At 60.7% G+C, this 22,964-nt stretch overlaps 1 protein-coding gene across 3 annotated transcripts; it reads left to right on the forward strand.

Annotated features, from left to right (window-relative positions):
- The first annotated feature begins 362 nt into the window (after positions 1-362).
- ZBTB7A (zinc finger and BTB domain containing 7A) lies at positions 363-21,053 on the forward strand. Of its 3 annotated transcripts, none has more exons than XM_061422638.1 (3): positions 363-650; positions 10,246-11,519; positions 15,938-21,053. In XM_061422638.1, exons 2-3 carry the CDS (start codon positions 10,261-10,263, stop codon positions 16,464-16,466), a joined length of 1,788 nt encoding a protein of 595 aa, XP_061278622.1. In that variant the 5' UTR covers positions 363-650; positions 10,246-10,260; the 3' UTR covers positions 16,467-21,053. The 3 variants fall into 3 exon arrangements, with proteins under 3 accessions (XP_061278622.1, XP_061278623.1, XP_061278624.1); XM_061422639.1 differs by lacking the exon at positions 363-650 and adding an exon at positions 1,656-1,898; XM_061422640.1 differs by lacking the exon at positions 363-650 and adding an exon at positions 1,968-2,216.
- Positions 21,054-22,964: the final 1,911 nt, after the last annotated feature.

The raw sequence follows: 22,964 nt of genomic DNA on the forward strand, positions 1-22,964 counted from the left end.
GGGGGCAAAGCCCGCGCCCCCCCGCACCCGCCTCCGCGCAGAGGCTGGGGGCCTGTTTATCTGGAGGCCCCCACCCCCCCTCCACCCCGGGGGGCCCGCTCCCCCCGCGCCCCGGGGAGCTCTGGGGCCAGATAAGCTGGCAGGCTGGCACGGCGCCGCGCAGCGGGGCGGAGAGGTCAGAGGAGGGGGGGGGGCGCGCCGGGGGCGGGCTGGACCCCCCCCCAACTTGACAAAACCTAATAACAGCCCGGTCTCCCCGGCGCAGCGGGCGAAGCCCCACGGGAGGGCAGAGACGTGGCAAGAGGGGACCTGCCGAGCCTGTTCTGGCCTCTGAGGCCGGGGTGGGGGGGGCGGGCTGGGCGTGGGGGGGGCCGGCGGCTGCGGCACCTTTAAGACAAGGGAGGACCCCTCTTGCCCTCGGAGAAACCAGGAAGGGAGTCGCGAGCATCATACGGGGCTTTGGCTGTACTGTACAGTTACTGTAGGGGCAGTGACGCCGCCGCCGGAGCGAGGGAGCGACGAGGGGAGAGCCAGCGAGGGGAGAGCGAGACGCGGACCCCAGAGGCGAGCGGCCAAGGAACCTAGTCCGAACTCCGGGCCCCGGCCCCGCGCGCCCCGGCCCCGGCCCGGCCCCGGCCCGGCCCCGCGAGGTAAGTCAGCGCCCGACGCGGCCCCCAGCGCGGGGTGCAGGGCGGGGACGGGCCGGGGGCACTGCGCCCACCGCTGCTCTCTCGGGAAGGGGCGATCCCCCGAGCCGGGGACGTTCCGCAAGTTTCAGAGGAGGGGGTGGTTGGCAGCTGCCCGGAGGCGGGAGGCGCCCTGGATCCCGAGCTCGGGGAGGGGGCGCCGCCCGGGAGGGGGTTTTGGGGGCGAAGTGCACGGGTTTGTGCGGCAGCCCCCCCGCCTCTGTGCATGATTTTTGGGGGCTCCCAGGCGCGCGGGGAGAGGGGGAGGGGAAGCGGGGCTGCATTGAGGGTGGGGGGAGCCGGCGTGGGGAGATAGGGGGCGCGTCGCGTGCTAAGTTTGCAGCTGGGTACTGGGGGCGCTCTTGCCCCCCGGGGGCCTATTCGGTGTTGCGTGCATACGTTGGAGTTGGCCAGGATTGAGCTCCATGGGGGATGGGGGGGAGGGGGCTGAAAAAACAGGGAGGGGGGCTTTGCAAAGGAGGGGGAAGGGGTGGGGTGTCCGGGTGGGCGGGCGCGGCCGCTGGGGCCTCTGGGCTTCGTAGTTCCCCCGCGCTTGTGGCTGGCAGGTGGCAGGCGGCTACGACTACTAGTTCCAGGGTGCCCTGCGCCCGCAGCCCGCCGCGGTCCGCGGGTAGGGGCGGTGCGGAGGAGGGGCGGTGAGCGGCGGGCTGGCGAGCCAATGACCGCGGGCCGATAGCGCGGCGCGGCTCGAGGGCGGGCCCTGCCGGTCCGGGGGCGGGGCCTGCAGCCGGGCTCCCCTTGCCGGGGGCCGGTGGCGGTCCCCGGCTTCCGGCTGCGCGGCCCGCGGGCCGGCCCCCTCCCCGCCCCGGGGCCCCTCCCCGCCTGGTTGTGTAACCGTCCCCAGCCCCCCTCCCCTCAGCCCCCCGCCCCCCGGGGGGGGGGTCACCCACCCGGCGCTCCCCGGGGAGGGCGGCGGCCCGGGCGGCCGCGAGGCGCAGGCGAGCCCGGGGATGCGCGGCCTAGTGCAGGCTGGGCCCGGGCGTGGGGGAGGCGGGCGGGCGGACCCAGATCCGGGGTAATTTGCATCGCCCTCCCCCCAGCCCGGGTGGGGATTGGCCGCCGGCGGCGGGGGGTGGCGCGGGGCCAGGCTCACTGCCGCCTCCCGGCCCCTCGGAGGGAGCCAGCCCAGCCGCAGCCGCCGCCACCGCCGCCGCCGGGGCCGGGCCCCCTCGCTGCTGCCCCGGGAAGGAGGTAGGAGCACCCCGCGCTGGCGGCGCGGTGGGGGCCGACGGGCCGGGGCGGGGGCTGCGCGCTGCGGCCGGGGCGGGGGAGGGGGCCGCTTCCTGCCCCCGCCCGGGCCTGACTCAGCCTTGGGCGGGGGGACCGGCCTGGCCCCTTGCCCTGCCCGCGCGGCCGTCCGGCCCTGGCCTCGGGTGAGGGGACAGAGAGCACCCCTCTCCCCCGCCCGCGCCCCCAAAGCGCGTGACCCCGTCTCCTCTGGCCCGGACACCCCTCCTTCCCCTTGACGCCACCACCACGTGCGAACCCTGAGCTCGAGCAGAGGAGGGGGTAAGCTGGTGGGATCCGGCCCCCTCCCTCGCCCTCCCTACCTCCCTCCGTGGCCTAAGAACTGGCCCCCTCCCCCAGCCCCGGGCCTGGGAACCAGGCAGGGGCCAAAGCTGAGCGCTGGGGCCGGTGCACCCCCCTGGGCCCAGGCCTTTGCGGGTCCTGGGAGGCACTGTCCGCGCCGGCTGGCCGGTGGTGGGGGAGTCCAGTGGCCCGCAGCAAGATACTGCTGTCCAACCGGGCCTGGGCACCCAGTGGGCGCCTGCTGAATGTTTGGGGAAGGTAGCCAGCACTTGGCGGGGTGGCAGGGGGAGGCAGGCAACTCCTCTCTTCCCCTAGCCAGGCGGCGGAAGTGAGAGAGGTGTTGGTGCCCCTCCACCGGGTGTGCCCACCTGGCTCACCCATGGGTGGCGAGCTTGGTTTGCACCCCCCCACCCACCCACTGCCTCCCAGAGCAGGGCTGGAGCAGGCCCGGCCGGAGAGGGCGTCCAGGATTCCGTGTCAGCGCCCCCCCACCCCAAACAGGGCCAGGGCGTAACCCCGAGTGCGCCGCTCCCACACTGGGGGGGCCCTCCCCAGGGTCAGTGGATCATTTCCTACTGGGGAGTCCAGGCTGGGCTCTGCTGCTGCCCAGACCCCCAAGGCTCCAGGCTGTGGGCATTCTCCCCCGTGGGCCACCCGCAGTGGGGCCCTTAGATCACCCAGGCCTGGCACTTATCGGCTGGGCTCGGGGCTCTGTTTACCGCCAGCCATCGCTGTGGAGACGGGAGCCTGGGGGAGAAGGGGGGGGGCAGGAGCTGGTGGCTGGAAGAGCGAAGCCCTGGGATCCGCATGCCTAATGAAGGAAAGAGGAGCCATCGGGGACACTGAAATTTTAATTCGTGGGTCACTTTGGGGGGGTATTTATTATTCAGTCCTGATTGGCTGCGTTGTGGCCAGTCAGCACCCTGGCCCCGGGCGGGGAGCCACACAACCCTTAGCACAGGCCTTCAGCAACGGGTGAGCAGCTGCAGGGAGCCCCTGCACCCTTTTCTTTGTGTGGCAGACTGAGGCCTCGCCGTGCTCAAGCCCCATCCACTGGGGAGAGTTCTCCAGGCAAGAGCTAGTCCTTCTGTGGGCTTTTTTCCTTCCTTCCTTTTCCCTGGACCCTTGTGATTGACCCAGAGTCGGTTGGGCTGGAGGTGGTCCCTGATGCCATGTGAGGGAAACTGAGGCCAGGAAGGAAGGCCCAATACAAGTGTGGGGCCACAGGGGCTTAGACAAGCCTCAGAACGGTGCTGAATGGGTCAGGAGTGACTGAGGCCCAGGGGAAGCAGAGAGCAGGCCAAGGTCACCCAACCAGGGCTGGGTCTCACTCTTGTGGTCCTGCCTCCCAGCTCAGGTGGTGTCTAGAGTTCTTTGCATGTCGCAGCCAAGGGGCACCTGCTCACCTGTCTTACAGAGGGCCTGGAGGTTGACTTTAGGCACCTGTCAGCCAAATGGAGCCTCTGCCCCAAGAGGATAGTGAGGCTCAGAGAGGGGAGGCAAGGTGTCCAAGGTCACACAGCAGGAGCCTCAGTGTCCCAGCGTCCCAGGACCTTCCCACCCTGTCTGAGCTGCAGCCCCACCCCTTGGCACCTTCGTCCCTGGAGACTGTGCGTGTTTTACAACCCATTATTCCTGAGGAGACCCAGGTTGCCTCACAGAGCCAAGACTTGGGGCCAGGCCCTCTGAAGCAGAGCTAGCCCAAGAAGGGGGTCCACTGGGGTTTCAGATTCCGGCCCACTTGCTCTGTGACCTTGGACAGGTCCCATGGTCTCTCAGAGCCTGAGCATCCTTCTCTGTGAAATGAGGTTACTGTGAATTCCCCCACTTACTGCCTGCAGGCCCACCTGTGTTCGCTTTCCTTCCCTCCCTCGTGGAGGAAGCACCTGGGTCAGCTTGGGGTACAGCAGAGATCCTGTTGGGGGGTATGTGTGACTATGACACCCCCCCACCTGTCACCTTGTGCTCCAGGCACCTGATAGACCATAAACTGAGCTGCCACAGCCCTGGGCAGTGGAGACCAGAGGAACAGCCTTGGGTGGGGGCCAGTGTGGTCCAGTCTCAGCCCGGCCCTCCCTTACCTCCATCTGAGGTCCACTTAGGAAGGTTGCCTCCCCTCTGCCAGCCTCAGTGTGGCCATCACTACAATGGGGAGATTACCTTTAGCCCCAAAGCGTTGTCCTGAGGATGTACTCCGTGATTCTCCAGGGATGTTTGTCTAGTGACTGCTGGGTGGTGTCAGGGCCCAGGAGAGCCCCTCCTGCGTCTCTGTTCTGAAGCCCGCCCCCGCCCCGATTTCACAGGTGTCAGCTGGACTCCAGCCCAGCCCCAGGCTCCCTGAGTGACCTTAGGCAGACCTCTCCCTTTTTTTCCTGGGCTGTCATAAGGCAATTCTGAGGGGGTGTGAGAATAAGCTATCCTCAGCCCCCAAGGCCCCCAGGGTGGGGGGATTTAGTCCCCTGCTGGCACCTGGGGCAGTGTGTGTGTGGGGGCAGGTGGGTGGAGCCCTGGAAGGACTAGTTCGGCGAGATGGAGCCAGACAGATGACCTGTGTTCGAATCCTGCTCTGCCGTGCGACCTGGGCAGGTTGCCTCAGTGACCTGGCCCATGAAGTGGGGTGGTGATCACAGGTGCCACTTCCCAGAGCTGTGAGGGTTGATGCTGAGGCGACTGAGACCTGTTGGGGGAACAGCCCCGGCCCTGGGGGGCCTGAGGCCCAAGTTTCTGAAGCAACAGAGTGCGGAAGGCGCCCTTTGGAGAATCTGGCCAGAGAAGCAGGCCCTCCATCTGTCCCCCAGCAGGCCGGGAACGGCCATGGGGTGGAAGCGTCCCCACCCACGCCTTTCTGGTTCGACTGGAAAACAGGGCCCTGTCCCACCTCCTGTCAGGATGTGTTTGGTAGCCGGGAAGGGCTGGATCTGTAAGCACAGGAGCCTGGGGCCTGCATGGGCCATGTGCCCCTCTGTGCGTTTCCAGGCTGCGCCCTCCACCTGCTCAGGCTGCAGGTGGGGGCCGGGTGGTGCCTCCAGGTGACAAGCCAGCCTCTGGGGAGGGCATGAGGGAGCGATCTGGATGAAGAGAGGGGCAAGGCTCCTAGAAGTCACCCAGGCCTTTCCTGGGTATCTTGGATAAGCACGTGCAACCTGAGCTAAGGGCAGGGTAGACACTGGTGGGCTTCCATGAAGCCCAGCTTTGGTTACCCCCAGTGACAGGAAGCTTACTCCTTCCACCTCCACTGAGAACAGATCTGTCTTCTCACGGCTTCCTCTTGAAACCTGGGCTTGGTGTCAGGGCTGCACTTCCTGGCCCACTACGGCGCTCAGAGCGTGGGAACAGGGTGGGCCTTGGCCCCACCCATGAGCTGGGGGTCAGATAGGAGCCCCATGACCTCCTAATCCCCACCCCCTCCGGTCTACACACACACACTTCCCAGTGGGCCCACAGCCTTCCTGCCTCTGGCCCTTTAAGGCCCGGGCAGGAAGCCCCTCCCCATTTAGGGCAATAAATGGACACATAAAATGGCCGAGGGCCTGTTTGCTGGTGTCTGGCCCAGAGGGAGGCCTGTGAGGACAGGCGGGCAGGGGGCCGGCCGACAGCTGGCAGCCACAGTCACCCTGAGCCGTTGGTGCCCCCCACCCCCAGACCAGGACGCTGCATTCCTGTCCCATTAAACCCCAGGCCGGGGACCGGGCCAGGCAGGGATTGGCACCAGGTCAGGGCGGGGTAACCCGTCAGGACCAACCTTGCAACACAGGCTGCCAGGCTGGGAGGGGGTGGGGGCGGCCAGGCGCTGGCCTGGCAGCCGCACCTGGGTGCCAGGCTTGCTGTGTGACCTTGGGCCAGTTGCCTACCCTCTCTGGGCCCGTGTTTTTCCCTCTAGATGATGGCTCAGCTTCCTCCTGGGGCCTACCTGGCACTTCCTCGGCACATAGGAGATGGAGAGGGAGACGGATTCCCTCTGGTATAATGTTCAGGAGTGAAGTTGAAAGCCCCACCCCCATCCACAAGAGAGGAGGCGAACCACCTCATCAGGCCTTTGGGGACTGTCACTGGCACATAGTAGGTCCTAGGCCTAGGCTTGCTGAGTGGACTAGAGTGGAACCCTTTGCTACCGTCACAACTCCCAGGGAAACTGAGGTGCTTTTCTTGGCCCAAGGTCACCCAGCTTGGAGGTGGACAGACCAGGATGTGCTCCTGGGCTGCCGTGGCACATAGTAGGTGTCAGAGGTCCCTGAAGGAGTTCTCTTTTGTTCTCTCCCTGGGTGGGTGTGGGAGCCTGTAAACCCCATTAAGCTGCCCTCCTCCCTGACTCTCCTCCAGAAAGGCATCAGCTGATGGTTACCTACCTACCTGCTGCTGGCCACCCCCTTCCTGGGGGGTGTGGGTAGGAGGGGGAGGCCCGGCCCCAGCCCTCACCTTGCAACTGACCTTGGGGACTCCTCGGCCTCCTCCCCCTGCCTGTCCTGGGGCGCTACCCTGGGCTTTGCCCCCTGATGTTCTGGGGACCAGGTTTGGACGCTCCCAGCCTCACCGTGCATCCCCAGTGGATGAGTGCTGGCAGCTCAGGTCAGAGCATCTGCGTCCCAGCCTGGCCACTGCTCTGCTGTGTGACCTTGCCCTGGGTTTAGCACCCCTCTGAGCTCCTCATCTCTACAGCCTAGGCTCCAGTTAGGTCTTGAAAGTTAGGGCACCGAGGAGGGCCCAAAGCTGGCTCAGCTCCTAGCTTCCTGCTGCAGCAAATGACCCTAGGTTGGATTGGAGGTGGGACTGGCACTGGCCCCTGGTACTGGGTGTGCCTGCCAGCCAGGTGGGCAGGGCTGGGCGTGGGCTCACTCGAGTGCATAGCTCTTTGGTCTTTGGTTCCTCCTGCTGTTTGCTGCACCCCTACTGTGTGCTGCCCAGGGGAGGGCTGGGTGTAGGGGCCTGGGAGCAGCCCAAGGGGGAGGAGGGTGCCCCACCTCCAGCCCAGGAGGAGCCTGCCGAGGCCTGCCCCTCGGCCGGCCGCCGAGTCAGCACCAAACGGCCCCGGAAATCCCATGGAGGCAAGTGTGGGGGTGGAGCTGTGATGAAAGACCGTGCCTTGGGTGGGTGTGGGCCTGAGCTCAGGGACCCTGGCCGTTGAGGGTGTGGACACGGCCAGCGTGGGGGGGTGGGGCTTCCTGGAGGAGAGCGGTTTCGTTGGCTCATCATTACCGAGGAAACCGCCAATGCAGGAGCACCTACTAAGTGTCAGGTGCCGCCAGTAGGGCCTCTTAGAGCAAGGAAGGGCTCTCCCGGCGAGACCCTGCCGTGGCGCACAGTGGGTGCTTAGTCATCAGTGCTTTCTGCCACCAGGACCCCACCTGACCTCCCTCTGCCATCTCACAGGGACTTCCTCCCCTTTCTTAGAGGGAGGGCCCCGAGAGGCCCCTGTGGGGACAGCGGCCTGGGGCGTGGCAGGCAGGTGGCATGAGTTCTTGGAGAGAGGGTTAAGCCAGGTGGCCAGTTTAGTTTCCAGGCCGAGAAAAGAGGCTGTGGCTTGCTGGGAAGTGTGTAGGGGAGGGTTGGGGGACCACCAGCCTCTCGCCTCTGTGGGTTCCTGGGTCAGCCTCGCTGGGTGCTCTCGGCCTGGCTTCTTTCTAGCTGTCTCTGGGCCTCAGTGTTCTCATCTGTGAATGGGGCTCATGCTGCTTTCTTGGGGGCTTCCCTTGACCTGCATCACCCCAGGCCTTGCCCTTGGGAGGAAGGTCTCACGTGATTTGTTGTTGTTCAGTTGCCAAGTTGTGTCTGACTCTTTGCGACCCCAGAGACTGCAGCACACCAGGCTCCTCTGTCCTCCACTATTTCCCAGAGTTTGCCCAAATTCATATCAGATGATTAGCTGGGGAAATAAGAGGCCCCAGCTGGGAAAGGGGAGGGACTCGGACCCCCAGACCCAACCCAGACCCAAGGACTGACCCACACAGCAGGCTGTGTGCGCTTGGCCCGGGTCTTCCAGCTGGTGGAGACCCAGGCCCAAGGCTTGATCCATCTCCCCAGGATGGGTTCAAGGACGGAGCCTGCTCCTTTCCAACTGGGTGACTTTGCACTTGAAGTAGGTCTGCACCAGCGCCTGGCCTGGTGGGGAGGTGGGGGTGGAGTGGCCATGGCAGGGGTGAGTCACTTGGACCAATTCAGGTCTCGACCTAGAGGCCCCAGGAGGCACCTGAAGGGACACTGGCAGGCAGGGCAAGGGTGGCCATCTTGGCGTGTTGGTGGCCTGGATCAGAGGAGGGGCTGAGGCCGGTCTGATCCGGAGGCCCATCTGCCCACTTGCTCCCAGGGGCCCGGGGCCAGACGGCAGATGGTGGCAGGGGGTGGGAGCCGCCACAGGGGGCTCTGCTGAGGCCTCCTGTGGCCGAGCCTTGGATGGGGTCGCGCCCCCCACCCCCCATCCTCCTGCTCCCAACAGCCACATCTGAGCCTCCCCCCGCACCCACCGCGGACTGGCGGAACAGAGGGGGGAGCTGAGCAGCTGGTGCGGTCGGCGGGAAAGAGGGCGGGCCGTGGAGAGAGGCGTCCCGGGAAGTGTACTGGCTGCCTGCGCGCCACACAAAGGCCTCTGTGTCGGCCTCAAGGCCCGGACCCTGCTCCCAGGCCGGCCCTGGGTCCTTGGGACTGGCTGGGCCAGCCGCCTGCATCCCGCAAGAGGCCTACCTAGCAGGAGGGATCGGGTTAGACCTGAGCTGGGTCACTCGGCTGGGGGTCCCGGGGAGGCTGAGGACGGCTGGATTCAGGCTCTCTCCCCAGGGACAAGCGGGGGCTCAGTCCTGAAAGCAGGCCAGCTGGGCCCAAGGAATGTGGGTTTTGTTGGGTGGCTCTGGGCAGCCAGGGGTTCCCCGGAGAGGGTGGAGGATGGGAACAGGAGCCAGGGGGTTGCACAAGCGCCCGAGTGGGTGGATGAGTCACAGCCCAGGGGAAGGCGGAAAAAAGGAGGGGGGGAGAGGGGCGAGATGAGTCCCCCTCTGGCCGTGCTCTGCCAAAGGCTTCTGCCCATTTGACAGATGGGGAGACTGAGGCCTTAAAAGCGGCAGAGTCTTGTCCTAGGCTAACAGTGCAGACAGGGTGGCCAAAAGGAGAGGAACTGGCTGGGCAGGAGGTGGGCAGGAGGCCCCTGGCCCCCCATTACTCCTTGACAGGGTCAGCTCAAGTAGGCAGGGAGGAGCATCTGACAGTGGCCTCGTTCCCCCCAGTTATTCACTGCAAGGGCTGAGCCACGTCCTGGGGGTCCACATGGCAGGAAGGGGTTCCTCCTGCAGAGTCGTGGCCCCACCCCACCAGGGCACACCCGTGGCCCCCATGGTTCTGGCCAGGTCCCCAGGTCTTGGCCTCACCCCTTCCTGCTGACTCAGAGCCCCCCCAAGAGAACTGGGCCTGACCAAGCAGCAGGAGGGAGGGTTAGGGAGGCCAAGGGGTCGGGCAGGGTTGGACAGCCACACCGTTTGGGTAATGGCTCTTGGGTCAGGCACCCTGGGTTTGAATTGAGGAGCAGCCACGGGGCCCTGGGACTCCCTGAGCCTCACTTTCTCACCTCTGCAGGAGAGACCACGCTGCCTATGGGACTGCTGGGCGCTCAGCCAGGACGGCACACAGTGGGTGCCTTATGTCACCATCCCCGCCTCCTAGAGAGCGGGTGGGCAGAAGCCTGTGCTCAGATTCACTAGGATGCAACTCATGCTGGGCATTTATTGAGCACCTTCTGTGCGCTCCCACACCACTTCAAACTGTCCCTCAGCTGGGCTCTCCCATCCATTAAAGAGGGGAGGGGCCTCGTGTTCATCTCTGAAGCACCGGGCTGGGTTTCGCCAGTGTCATCTCATAGTGATGACCACGGACCACAGACCATCCTAATGCAGAGCCAGGGAAACTGAGGCTGGGGTGGGGGCACTACTCTCCAAGGGTCCTGCTGCCCGGCCAGTTGGCCCCATCCATACCCCCCCACTCTCCACCTCCGACCCTCACGACCGCTCCTTCCTTCCTGGTGCTGCAGGTCTCGGCGCGGAAGATGGCTGGCGGCGTGGACGGCCCCATTGGGATCCCGTTCCCCGACCACAGCAGTGAAATCCTGAGTGGACTCAACGAGCAGCGGACACAGGGCCTGCTGTGTGACGTGGTGATCCTGGTAGAGGGCCGCGAGTTCCCCACGCACCGCTCGGTGCTAGCCGCCTGCAGCCAGTACTTCAAGAAGTTGTTCACATCAGGCGCCGTGGTGGACCAGCAGAACGTGTACGAGATCGACTTCGTCAGCGCTGAGGCGCTCACGGCCCTCATGGACTTCGCCTACACGGCCACGCTCACTGTCAGCACGGCCAACGTGGGCGACATCCTCAGCGCTGCCCGCCTGCTCGAGATCCCCGCTGTGAGCCACGTGTGCGCTGACCTCCTCGACCGGCAGATCCTGGCAGCCGACGCAGGCGCCGATGCCGGGCAGCTGGACCTCGTAGATCAAATTGATCAGCGAAACCTCCTTCGCGCCAAGGAGTACCTCGAGTTCTTCCAGACCAATCCCATGAACAGCCTGCCCGCCACCGCGGCCGCCTCCTTCCCATGGTCTACCTTTGGCGCATCCGACGATGACCTGGATGCCACCAAGGAGGCCGTGGCTGCCGCCGTGGCCGCCGTGGCTGCTGGCGACTGCAATGGCTTGGATTTCTACGGGCCTGGCCCCCCGGCTGAGCGGCCCCCAGCCGGGGATGGGGATGAGGGCGACAGCAACCCAGGTCTGTGGCCAGAGCGGGATGAGGATGCCCCAGCAGGGGGCCTCTTCCCAACCCCTGTGGTCCCGCCATCCACCGCCACACAGAACGGCCACTACGGCCGGGGCGGGGAGGAGGAGGCGGCCTCACTGTCGGAGGCAGCCCCAGAGCCAGGTGACTCTCCAGGTTTCCTGTCAGGCGCGGCTGAGGGCGAGGATGCGGATGGGGCTGATGCGGACGGGCTGGCGGCCAGCACGCTGCTGCAGCAGATGATGTCGTCGGTGGGCCGGGCGGGGGCGACCACAGCGGGGGACAGCGACGAGGAGTCACGGGCGGACGACAAGGGCGTTGTGGACTACTACCTGAAGTACTTCAGCGGCGCCCACGACGGGGACGTCTACCCGGCCTGGTCACAGAAGGTGGAGAAGAAGATCCGGGCCAAGGCCTTCCAGAAGTGCCCCATCTGCGAGAAGGTCATCCAGGGTGCCGGCAAGCTGCCGCGCCACATCCGGACCCACACGGGCGAGAAGCCCTACGAGTGTAACATCTGCAAGGTCCGATTCACCAGGTGAGTTGGCGCCTCCGTGGTGGGGAGTTGGGGTGCTTCCTGGGGGCTCCTGGTCCAGTGGCCGCACACGGCCCCCACGCCATCATGTGTGCACACACACGTTCACATCCTGCCTCCATGTGCAAAAACACACTACAAGGGTGCCTACTCCATTGGTGCACCCCCCACCCCTGTGTGCCTGTCAAGAGAGCCTATGACGGGAGTGGGCACACAGCGCCTAAACAGGCTGACCCCTTAAACCTAAAGTGTGCCAGGTGGTGCCAAAATGTGTGAGGCTGGAAGGAAGAGCCCAAGGAGCAGCTCTTCTTTCTTTTCTAAAATATTTTTATTTATTGCATCGGGTATTAATTGCATCATTCAAATCTTTCTTTTTGGCGCACGGATTCTCTAGCTGTGGTGCTCATGGCCTCAGGAGTTCTGAGGCATGTGGGATCCTAGTTCCCCAACCAGGGACCAAACCCACGTCCCGGGCATTGCAAGGCAGATTCTTTTTTTTTTTTGCAAGGCAGATTCTTAACCACTGGACCACCAGGGACATCCCTGGCATAGCTCTTCTTCTTTTTCCCTGTGGTGGTTCTTCTCCAGACTGGAGAATCTGGGCCTTGGGAGAACACCACAGCCCTACTGGGAGCAGGGCGCTCTGGTTGTTGTGTTTAACTTACAAGCCTTCCATGAGCCCAGGGAACCTGCTTCATTCAGCCAACATGTATGAGTGCCTGCTGGGTGCCAGGTCCTGTTCTCAAAGTAGAGACATACCAAAATCCCCATGGGGGTGATGGGCATATGCAAGATATGACCACAGAATTGATAACATGAGTTGGTGGAAAATTCTAGGGAGGAAAAGAGCAGAGAACCGGGCAAGAGGGCAGCTGTGGGTGCTGCCCACCACAGGGAGGCTTCCCCGAGGACTGAGACCTAAAGGAGGAGAAGGCAGGAGTCACAGGGAGAGGGGAAGGGAAAGGCAGAGAGGGAAGCGCCAGTGCAAAGGCCCTGAGGCTGGTTCAGCTTACAGAATGGGCTACAGCCAGTGGAGGAAGAAGGGCACAGGGGTCACTGGGCTTGGTCCCTGGAGAGGAGGTGTCTGAGGCCAGGTTTTAGGAGTCCAGAGGTGACAGGCTGGGCTTTGTGGGTCAGCCCAATGGAGGCGGGGGACTGGCTGGTGTGCAGGGGCCTTGCCAGGCTGGGTGACTCAGCATCACCCCCTACCCTCATCCGCGCTGGGGTTCCCCCAGCCACGCCCACCCAGGCTGAAGAAAGAGGCTATTGTCCCAGCTTCCCAACCCCACCCCATGGGGGTAGAATCTGGGGGCTGACCCCTGGCCCAGTACCCGGGCCCCCTCCCCAGCAGGCCAGGAGAGGAGGGTGTGGCTGGGACTCCAGGACCCAGGAGTGCCAGGCAGGGGCAAAGGGCACTGGCTGGGAGGCAAGCCACCTGGATGGTGGCTTGGCTTCCCCTTTTGGTGAGATTGGGGTGCTGGTGGTCTTGGGGTCCTTCCTCTCCCTCCAGACATGGGGAGGGTGGACTGGGATAGCTGGGGTCCTGCCCTCAGGATCTCTGAGCCTGGGAGGAACAGCTTGGAGGAGACCTAGCAAGCCCGAGTCTGTAGAGGTAATACCCCCACCCCACCACCCATCCCGCCAAGGCTCAGTTTCATCTAATCTGGAGTTCTCCGGGCCGCCCCACATTCAGCATGGGGCTGATTCTGTTTACTGATTCCCTCAGTCAGGGAAACTGAGGCATGGAGCATCTTCCTCCCGTATGCCCACCTGGCTCCTCTCTGCCCGCCCCCAGGGCCCCAGCTCCCACCCCTCCCTCCAGGCCGGGGAGCCTAGGGGCCCCTCTGAGTCACACTAGAGAGTTGAGTAAGCGGGGCCTGTGGCGGCCGGGGCTATAATTACCCGGGCCGGGGCTTGAAGTGATGAAACCCAGGCTGCCTCCACCGCCCACTGCACCTTGGCGCAGCCCCCAACCCTCTGTGCAACTCAGGGCAATTCACTTCCCCTCTCTGAGCTTCTAAGCCTCAGTTGGAGAAATCTCTGTGTGGTGCTAGAATAGTCTGAGTCCCTCCTGTTCCCTCCATGACGTGGCCCCAGGATGTGAGCAGGGCACCTGGGAGGCCATGTTAGTGGGCTCTGAGCAGGCAGAATGGGGAGCACCTGGCAACTGCCATCGTCTTCCTGGTGACAGCCTCAGTTAATCTAGGGAGCACTGAGTTCATTATGGCCCAAATTCTGTTGGCTCATGTGAGGGTAACAGGCCAGAGAGTAGTCAAGGGTCTGGTTGCATAGGGCCAGGATTTGATCCTCAGGACAGCAAGGAGCCTAGAAGAGTTAGAACAAGCAGGGACATCAGCTCTCTGAGTGATGCCAGAGGAAGAGACTTGGGACTGAAAGAGGCCAGGTGGCGGCAGGGGATGGGTGCAGGCCCTTTGTCTTGGGGTTGGGAAAGACTTCCTGGAGGCAAAGGGGCATTTCATGTGGGGTTTTGAAGGATGAGTAGGAGTCTGTTAGTCCTGGCACTAAAGAAGTTCTCAGTCTGGTAGACATCAGAAGGGAGAGACCCAGAGGGACTCCATAGAGTGCAAGAGTCTGCAGCAAGGAGCAGGTCAGATGCTTGCCGGAGCTCTGGAGATCCAGGTACCCTGCCCTTGCCTTGTGGATTCCTGCCTGGAATCCACCCCCATCAGTATGAACCAGCATAGTGCAATAGAAATACCATGTGAGCCACCTCTGTGACTTTGCATTCTCTGGCAGCCACGTTTTCAAAGAGTAAAAGGAATAGGTGAAAGTAATCTTAATCATATTTTGCATAGTCTGTTAGTTCCATTTCAACATATGATTAATAAGCAAAATTATAAATGAGATATTTCATATCACTTTGAGTAAAGGAAGTCTTCAGAATCTGGGGTGCCTTTTGCACTTCTTGTACACCTTACTTTGGACCAGTCACATTTCAAGAGCTCAGCAGGACAGAGCAACACTTGCACCATGGTAACCCCAGAACTAATGAGATGATCAGTTTTGTAGGCCAGAGGTCCCAGGCTGAGCCTAGTCCACACTGCTGTTTGTGGGGTGAGAGGGGCAGGGAGGGACCCTGGAATCATACCCTGCTCTCATGGCTCACAGTTCAGACAGGGAGACAGACGAGAAACAAGATGGTAGCGTGAGGGAGCAAGAGTGAAGGAGTCTGGTTGGGCCTCTCTGAGAAGGTCACATTTGGGCCAAAATTCAGTTGTGAGGATCTGAGAGGAAAAACAGTGCTCTGGTCGTGAGAGCAGCATGTGTGAGGGCCCTGATGTAGGCTCGTGGTTCTTGGTGTGCTGGGGTCATAGCCAGGAAGCCAGCATGGCCAGAGTGGAGTGAGGCAGGGGAGGGGGGATTTGGCCGGAACTGGGGGGTTGGGGGACTTGGTTACTGCTATGACCAACTGCCCTGGATTTCCAGTGACCCAGGGGTTTCCCAGGACAGAGATCTTTCAGAGCTAAAACCAGGACTATTTAGCCCTCTCAGTCACCAATCCCTCCAGCACCCACGGCATTCTGTCTTGTTCTCTGGAGCATTTTCAGCACCTGGAACAGGGCTTCCCTGGTGGCTCAGATGGTAAAGAATCCACCTGCAATGCAGGAAACCCTGGTTTAATCCCTGGGTGGGGAAGATCCCCTGGAGGAGGGCATGGCAACCCACCCCACTATTCTTGCCTGGAGAGTCCCATGGACACAGGAGCCTGGCGGGCTACAGTCTATAGGATCACAAAGAGTCAGACACGACTGAGTGATTAAGCATGCACGCACTCAGCAGGCTTAAATACCTGTAGTGTGAAGCTATGCGTCTGCCACTGGGCAGAACCCTAGGCAGGAGAGAGGCGTCTTCCCTTCCTTCTTCTATGGATAAGAAAGGGGTTTCAGTGGGACTTCCCTGGTGGTCCAGTGGTTAAGACTCCAAGCTTCCACTGCAGGGGGGCACAGGTTTGATTCCTGGTTGAGTAGCTAAGATCTTGCAGTGCAGCCAAAAACAAAAGGTGAGGGGTTTCAGTGGGACTTTCCTGATGGTCCAGTGGTTAAGAATGCTCTTGCCATCTTGCCATCTCTGGTGAGTGAGCTGATCCAGCAGTGTTGACAAAAAAAGAAAAAGGGTTTTAGAGGTTCGGCTGTTGTCCCAAGGCCACACAGCCAGCAGGGTTGAGGCCCTTTTTACACCTTCGTGGGTTCCTCAGTGCTGTTCTCAGAATGAGGACCTAAACCTGCTCACCGTGTTCCGCTGGGGTGCCCTCCCCGCCCCCCCAACCCAGGGTGCAGCCCATCTTTTCATGAAGGTCCCAGTTTCCCGCTGCAAGGCTAGTGGGGCGGGCTGGGCAGGGCTGCCATCCCGGGAGGGGGTCTGCCCTCCGGCGCCCCTGCTGACCCTCGGCCCGTCCACAGGCAGGACAAGCTCAAGGTGCACATGAGGAAGCACACGGGCGAGAAGCCGTACCTGTGCCAACAGTGCGGGGCGGCCTTCGCGCACAACTACGACCTGAAGAACCACATGCGCGTGCACACCGGCCTGCGGCCTTACCAGTGCGACAGCTGCTGCAAGACGTTCGTGCGCTCCGACCACCTGCACAGACACCTCAAGAAGGACGGCTGCAATGGCGTGCCCTCGCGCCGTGGCCGCAAGCCCCGAGTGCGGGGCGGGGCGCTCGGGGGGCCCGACCCCGCTCCAGCCGCGGGGGCCCCCGCGCCCCCACCACCTGGCGCCCCCGCCCCGCCGGGCTCGCCCGAAGATGACACCGCCACCGCCGCGCGGCGCAATGGCCAGGAGAAGCACTTTAAGGACGAGGACGAGGAGGAGGACGAGGCCAGCCCCGATGGCCTGGGCAGGTTGAATGTAGCGAGCGCCGCAGGGGGAGGCGACGGGGGCTCCAGGGCCACCACCGCCGACGGCAGCTTCGCGGCTGGACTCGCTTGAAAAACCAAAAAAAAAAAAGCAAAACAGAAACCCGAGAAAGAGAGAGAGAGCAAATCACCCACCACCCCCCAAAAACACAAAAAAAGAAAATCTATCTATATACAGATATCTATATCTATATATATATATATATATATACAGATATATATATATGAAGCGTCACAGAATCTAGGGTAGTGCTTTTCTCCGATTTTCTTCTTCATGACCGTTCTCCCCCTCCATGGGGACCCTTGCCCCACCCGCACCCCACCCTCAGCCCCCAGCCCCGCTTCTCCCCCACCCCATCGATGGCTTTTGGGGCTTGGTTTGGGGTTTTTGTGGGACACAAGGATTCTGAACTCCCTGGGTGACCCCCCCCCACCACCACCACTGCCACCAGGTTTGGGGTCTGGGGTCCCATCTGAGGCCTGATCAGGATCCCAGGTCCCGGCAGGGGTGAGGGTGGTCTCGGGAGAAGCCGGGGACCCAGGTGGTCTTTTCTTTTCCTTCCCTCACTGGTTTCTAGAGTCTTTGAGACAAGACCTTAAAAAATGATTTCTGTCCGCTGTGAGTGGACGTTAAAATGGCCCCATCCCCACCCCCACCCTCCTTCCTCAGGGCACTTCCTAAGTGGGGGTCTCCCCCTCCATCTCTCCGACTGCCTCCCTGCCTCCCATTCCTGCCTGTGGGCCCCCATTATGTCCTGGCCACTGCAACACAAATCTATTTCCAGGCATGGAGAAAGGGAAGAAGATGGGAAATGGGGGGATGCCAGGGTGACTCCCCAAGGGCCCCCGCCGCCTTCCTTCACGGCACTTACAACCTGGCGGGACCCAATGGGCCACCACTCAGGGCGTCCCTGCCACCCCCTGTCTTCATCCCCCTAACCCCATGAGATGCTTGGAGATTGGAAACTATTTGTCTTCACCCACTCCCCTCCCCAGCCCTCTCCCAGTTTTTAAAAGCACTTTTTATTAGATTTTTTTTCCCTCTTTTCCTCCTCAAAGACAAAATTTATATATAGATATATATATATATATAAAATATACTTTTCCTCAGAGGAGTGGACGATAGTGAGGGGGTGAAGGAGCCAAGAGCAGGAACCCAGGGTCTCACAGTGTCAGGGATGGGGGAGCTAGAGTGTCCAGAAGTTCCAGTGTCACAAAAAGCAATAAAAACAAGATTTTACAAAAACGAAAGAAAAAAAACAACAAGACAACCAACCACAAATAGGAGTCTTGGCACTTTGTAACAGAACGGGTACTACACTTTATCTTAATTTAAAAAAAAAATGTTTACAAGTTGCAACCAACTTCTATGAAAAGTCAAAAAGACAAAAAAAAAAAAAAAAAAACGAGCGAGAGAGAGAGCGAGCGAGCGAGAGAGAGAGCAAACAAATTCCTAAAAGTCGATTTATTTTTGTACAAAATAATAAAAAGACAAACCCACCACAGACGTAGAATCCACTTCTGTTCCCCGAGTTGAGCAAAGGGGGTCAGGAAGTCACGGGCGAGCGAGGGCAAAGCCTTCTAAGGCATTTGTGCTTTACCACAGGGGCTTGCCTTCAGGCAGGACTGTGGGGTTTTTGTGTTTCTGCCGTGTCCCCCCACCCCCACCCCACCAACCCGCCCCCTCCCCCTTCTGTCCCTTTTTTGGGTTCTGATTTTGAGATGTCTCATCAACTGCTAGCCATACAGTGGCCACCGTTGTCCGCGGGGACCCTCCTTACCGACTCCCCAGCTCAGGGATGGGCCCGAGAGAGGGCTGGCCTTCCAACCAGCCAGAGCATTCCTGTCTCCCTGCCCTTGCCCCCCACACACATACACACCCCCGCCCTTGCTGTGCCCCAACCTCCAACATGGCCGCCCTTCCTGTGGCCACCGGGGAGCTGCCATCTTGGATCAACAATCCCCGTCGAGGTGGGCAGCAGGGGGCCCCACCTCCAGGGCCTTAGATTTCCCCCTGCACCCCTCTTTTTACTCAAAGGCACTGACTGTAATTGGGGACTGGCACCTGCCTCCCCCCAGCCTCTGGCCCCCACCCTCCCAAAGGCCCGGTGTTGACCGAGCCACAGGCCACGGACTGGGGCCAGGGCTGGGGAGACCATGTTGCCAGAGGCCAGGGCACCCTTCCCCCAAACCCCTAACTCCCTGTCGCATATGCAACCCTAGCGTGGGACCCTGTAAATAGACACTGCTGAGCTGAGACCCTTCCTAGTCAAAGCCCGAGGTGCAGGGGCATCCCTGCCCCGCCCCCCCCCCCACCTTCCAGCCACTGGCCCGTCATCCCTCACCCCTCTGTTCTGTGACAAACCCCATCTTGTTCTTGTTTTTAAAGGGAAGCTTTTAAAGAAGGCAACTTTCATCATTGTTTCTACAGGATAGTTTTTGTTTCCTCCTGCTCCCCCTAACCCCCGAGCCCATCAGCCCCCCAAATGTCTCAGGACACCCCCTCCTGAGGGGGGTGGCAGGGGAGCCCAGGGCCGGGTGGCCCCGTCCACACCCCAGTGTCCTGAGGCGAGCTCGAGTGCCCAGGCCAGGGACCCCCACCCCACCCCACCCCAGCTCCCAGAGAGGTTCCCTGAGGGGCTCAGCCCTCTCCAACACACCCCCTCGCAATAAAACCAACTGAAAAATCACAGCTGTCATCCTGGCCAGGGGGGTGACCTGACTTAGGGGAATACTGGCCTCTAGGACTACGGGGTGGGGAGGAGGGGCCAAGGGCTGAACCCCCTGCCGAGCACACTTTAACACAAACCTCCTTGGGAATTGCACTAAATCCTTGCCCCTAGCTCTGCGCTCAGCTTCCGCCAGCCCTGCCCACCCACTCCGCCTTAACCCCCCCTCTTGCCGCCCGCCCGCTAGCCTGTCTCGGGGGGCCACAGCATCTGCATGGGCCCAAAGCCGGGACCCCACCCCCACCCCCCCAGCTCAGCCCCCTACCCCCAACTCCGCGCAATCACATACTGTATATAGACGTGGATCAATTTTATTTTTATTCTTTAAATTAAGGTCGTGATAAAGTGTTGCCAAAGATAACTGCTGAATTCTCGCGTTTCAGGAAAACAAACAAACAAAAAACTATTTGAGGGGGAACGTGCTGACTGTTCAGAAAGGACACAGCAAAAAGTTTTTTTGTTTGGTTGTTTTTTTTTTTTGTGGTTTCTTTTTTTGGGGTGTTTTTTTTTTTTTTTTAACTGCCTGGTACAAAAAAAAAAAAAGAAAAAAAGAAAAACAGCGAAATTGTTATTTCCATCATCTTGGTGAAGCTGAGTGGATGTGTGTGTGTGCGTGTGTGTGTGAGAGTGAGGTCCGGGCACAGGGAGAGCTCCAGGCGGGGGCTCTGGGGGCACCCCGGGGTTGGGGGCAGCGGTGGGCCTGGCAGGATGGTGGGGGCCAGAACCCTCACCTGGAGCAGTCTCGAGCCTGCAGGACCAGAGAGAGAGAGAGAGAGAATTAGCATACTTGCTGCTGCTCCCTGGCTAGCCCCTCACCTTGATCCCCACCCCGCCTTTTGAGATTAAGAGAAAAAAATAAAAAAGAAAAAAAAAACTTAAAAACCAGTGAATGTAAAGTGCCGGACCAGGCCCAGCCTGGCAAGGGTGTGGGTCTGGGCCTGTACCCAGGCAGGCTCCCCCGGGGCCATACCAAAGTCTGCCCCCCCACCATGACCGGCTCGCCCAGGAGACCCCTCATGGCCCTCCTGTCTTGTCACCCTGTTTGTACCTGGCTGTCCCTTTCCTTTATTCTAAGGGAGTGGGGTCTTGGGTGGGGGGAGGAGCGAGCCCCCAGCCCCTTAGAGGGTCTTCTGGGGGAGTCTTTGCACTACTGAGATCCATCTCATCCCATGTGGTGGGACAGAGGCAGGGGCCCCTCCAGGACCAAGGCAGTTCAGGAAGCCAGGATTGTAGGAGGTGAGAAACGGAGAGACTGAAAGGAAGAGCAGGAGAAAAAAATAAAAATCCACACAAAAAAAGCAAAAATCCTATTTTTTGAGAAAGAAAGATATTTATATTTGCAGTTTTATTTTAAAAAGTTATTTAAGCTGAGGAAGCAGCCTTCCTGGAGCGGGAGTAGGGGGATGTTGGCTGGTGCAGGACGGGTCAGGGCCTGGGGCACCCCAGGAGTGATAACCTCAGAGTAAGACTAGCTCGCACTAAATATATAGATTTACAGGGGGATGGGGGCAGGGCTGGGGAGGGAGGGGTCTGGGGAGACCCCCATCCCGCAGCTGGAGCTGCCTGAAGGCTGTGGCCACGGGTTTCCCCTGCCCCACCCGGGCCCACAGACATGAGGTGCCTTGGACTTTGGGGGGCCAGGCCTGGTGGAGCAGGGCGGGGTGGCGCCCTCGGGGGGCACAGAGCACAGAGCAGACATTCCAGAGACTGTATTTGAGAGTCTTTATAAAGTGTGGGAGATTAAAAAAAAAAATCAATTGATAAAAATGCACTTTTTGGGGGTGGGGAGGGAGAAGCTTTAAAAGTAATAATAATAAAAAAACAAAAAGACAAAAGATGATGAAAAACTAGACAAAAAAATCATTTTTCTTGTACATAAAAAAAACCACTAAACGCAGCCTGTTATGACCGCTGCTGTCTCAGTTGCCTGATTTTGATGTTCTTTGTGTTTTGTTGCGGGCCGGGGAGTGGGGAGGGAGACAGGGGAGTGGGGCTGGGGGCTGGGGGGCCCCTTCCCTAGGGCCTGGGCCCCTTGTCCACACTCCTTGGGGGATCTGCCTATTCGAGTTCCTTAAGCTCAACCTGACCCTTCCTGCCAGGCCTGGGTGCAGTGACCTGGATGCAGTGACCCCATCTCTGGGCTCCTAGGGAGGGGTAGGTGTCACCAGCAGTGCCAGACCCGGGAACCCCTACAGAGGAGGTGACATGTACCCCCCAGGCACGGGTGGGTGGCACCAGGAAGGGACCTGAGGGATGGTGAGGGCAGGGGTGTACAGGGAGAACTGGCTAGGCAGGCTCCTTGGTCACCTGCAGGGTTTCTGGAGGCCCTGGGTGGGGTGGCCTTGGCCAGGGAATCCCAAGTCTTCCAGAGGGCCCTGCTGACATGCTCCAAGATCTCAGCTGACCGCTCCCCCTACATTTCATGGTGGGGGAGTCAGGCCAGGGCCCACTCACTGGGGAGGGGGCCGTCAAAAGGCTTCAGCCCCCACCTCTGGTTCAGGGCCCTGGGAGGGTCCTTCCCACTCCTGTCTCCTAGACTCACTGGAGCCAGCAGGGCTGGGGTGGGGGTAGGGTGATGGAGGGGCCACCATGACCTGGGAGGCCCTGGCTGGGAGGTTGCAGAGTGATGATTCCAGGGGTCTTCCACCAGTAGTGAGGTCACTTACCTATCTGTGCTCACGTGGACCCAGGCCTCCAACTTGGGCTGGGTGGGGTTGGGGGTTAGGGGTTCCATGGCCAGATCCCACAGGGACCTGAGCCAGCCATGAGAGACCGGAGGCCTCTGATGAGGACGGTGAAGGACGATGGCTCTATAGCTCCTCGGCCCAGGAGGGCATCTTCACTCAGGCTCCCCTGCCTCCCATGCTGCGAGAAGTCTTGCCGTGTTCAGAGAACTGTGCAACCATCCCCTCCATCTAGTTCCAGAACATTCTCACCACCCCATCAAGACACCCCTCCCCACTTGACCACTCACTACATATGCCCCTCTCCCACCCCGGGTGCCCACCCTGTCTTTGTGGATCTGCCTGTTCTGGATGTTTTATGTAAATGGAATCACACACTACATGGTCTTGTGTGTCTGGCTTCTCTCACTGACCATCCTGTCCTCAAGGTTCATCCGCATTGTGGCGAGTGTCAGTGCTTCGCTCCTTTTTAAGGTCGGATCATTTTCCACTGGGCTTCCCTGCTGTCTCAGTGGTAAAGAATCTGCCTGTAGCATAGGAGACTCAGATGTGGGTTTTGGTCCCTGGGTCTGGAGGATTCCCTGGAGACCGTGGCAACCCACTCCAGTATTCTTGCCTGGAGAATCCCTTGACAGAGGAGCCTGGCGGGCTACCGTCCATGGGGTTGCAAAGAGTCATACACGACTGAAGTGACTTAGCACCCGCATAATCCACTGTGGATGGAGTGCATGGTGTGTGTCTGTCCATCTGTTGACAGACATCTGGGTTGTTTCCCAACCACCTTTTGGCTGTTGTGAATCATGCTGCTATGACCACACAAACACTTATGTACCAGTGTTTATGTGAACCTGTTTTCATTTACCTTTCGGGAAGACACCTGAGCAGAGCCATTGGGCCAAATGGCAACCCTGGCCGGGGCTCTCCCACTGCGGCTGCTCCAGGGCCTCACTTCTCCCTGATCCTTGCTGACTAGCCATCTTAGTGGGGACGAGGAGCACATATTCCCGTTGACTGGTGATATCTTTCTATGAGCTTATTAGCCATGTGCGTATCTTCTTGGCCCCTCAGAGTGAGCAGGGACCCTCCTTGTATTTTGGTGGCTCTTCTGAACTGGCCCGGCCCAGCAGACACACACTGAACCTCGAAGTTCAAGGTAGA

This window comes from Bos javanicus, chromosome 7 (genome assembly GCF_032452875.1).
Source record: "Bos javanicus breed banteng chromosome 7, ARS-OSU_banteng_1.0, whole genome shotgun sequence".
NCBI classification, from domain to species: domain Eukaryota; kingdom Metazoa; phylum Chordata; class Mammalia; order Artiodactyla; family Bovidae; genus Bos; species Bos javanicus.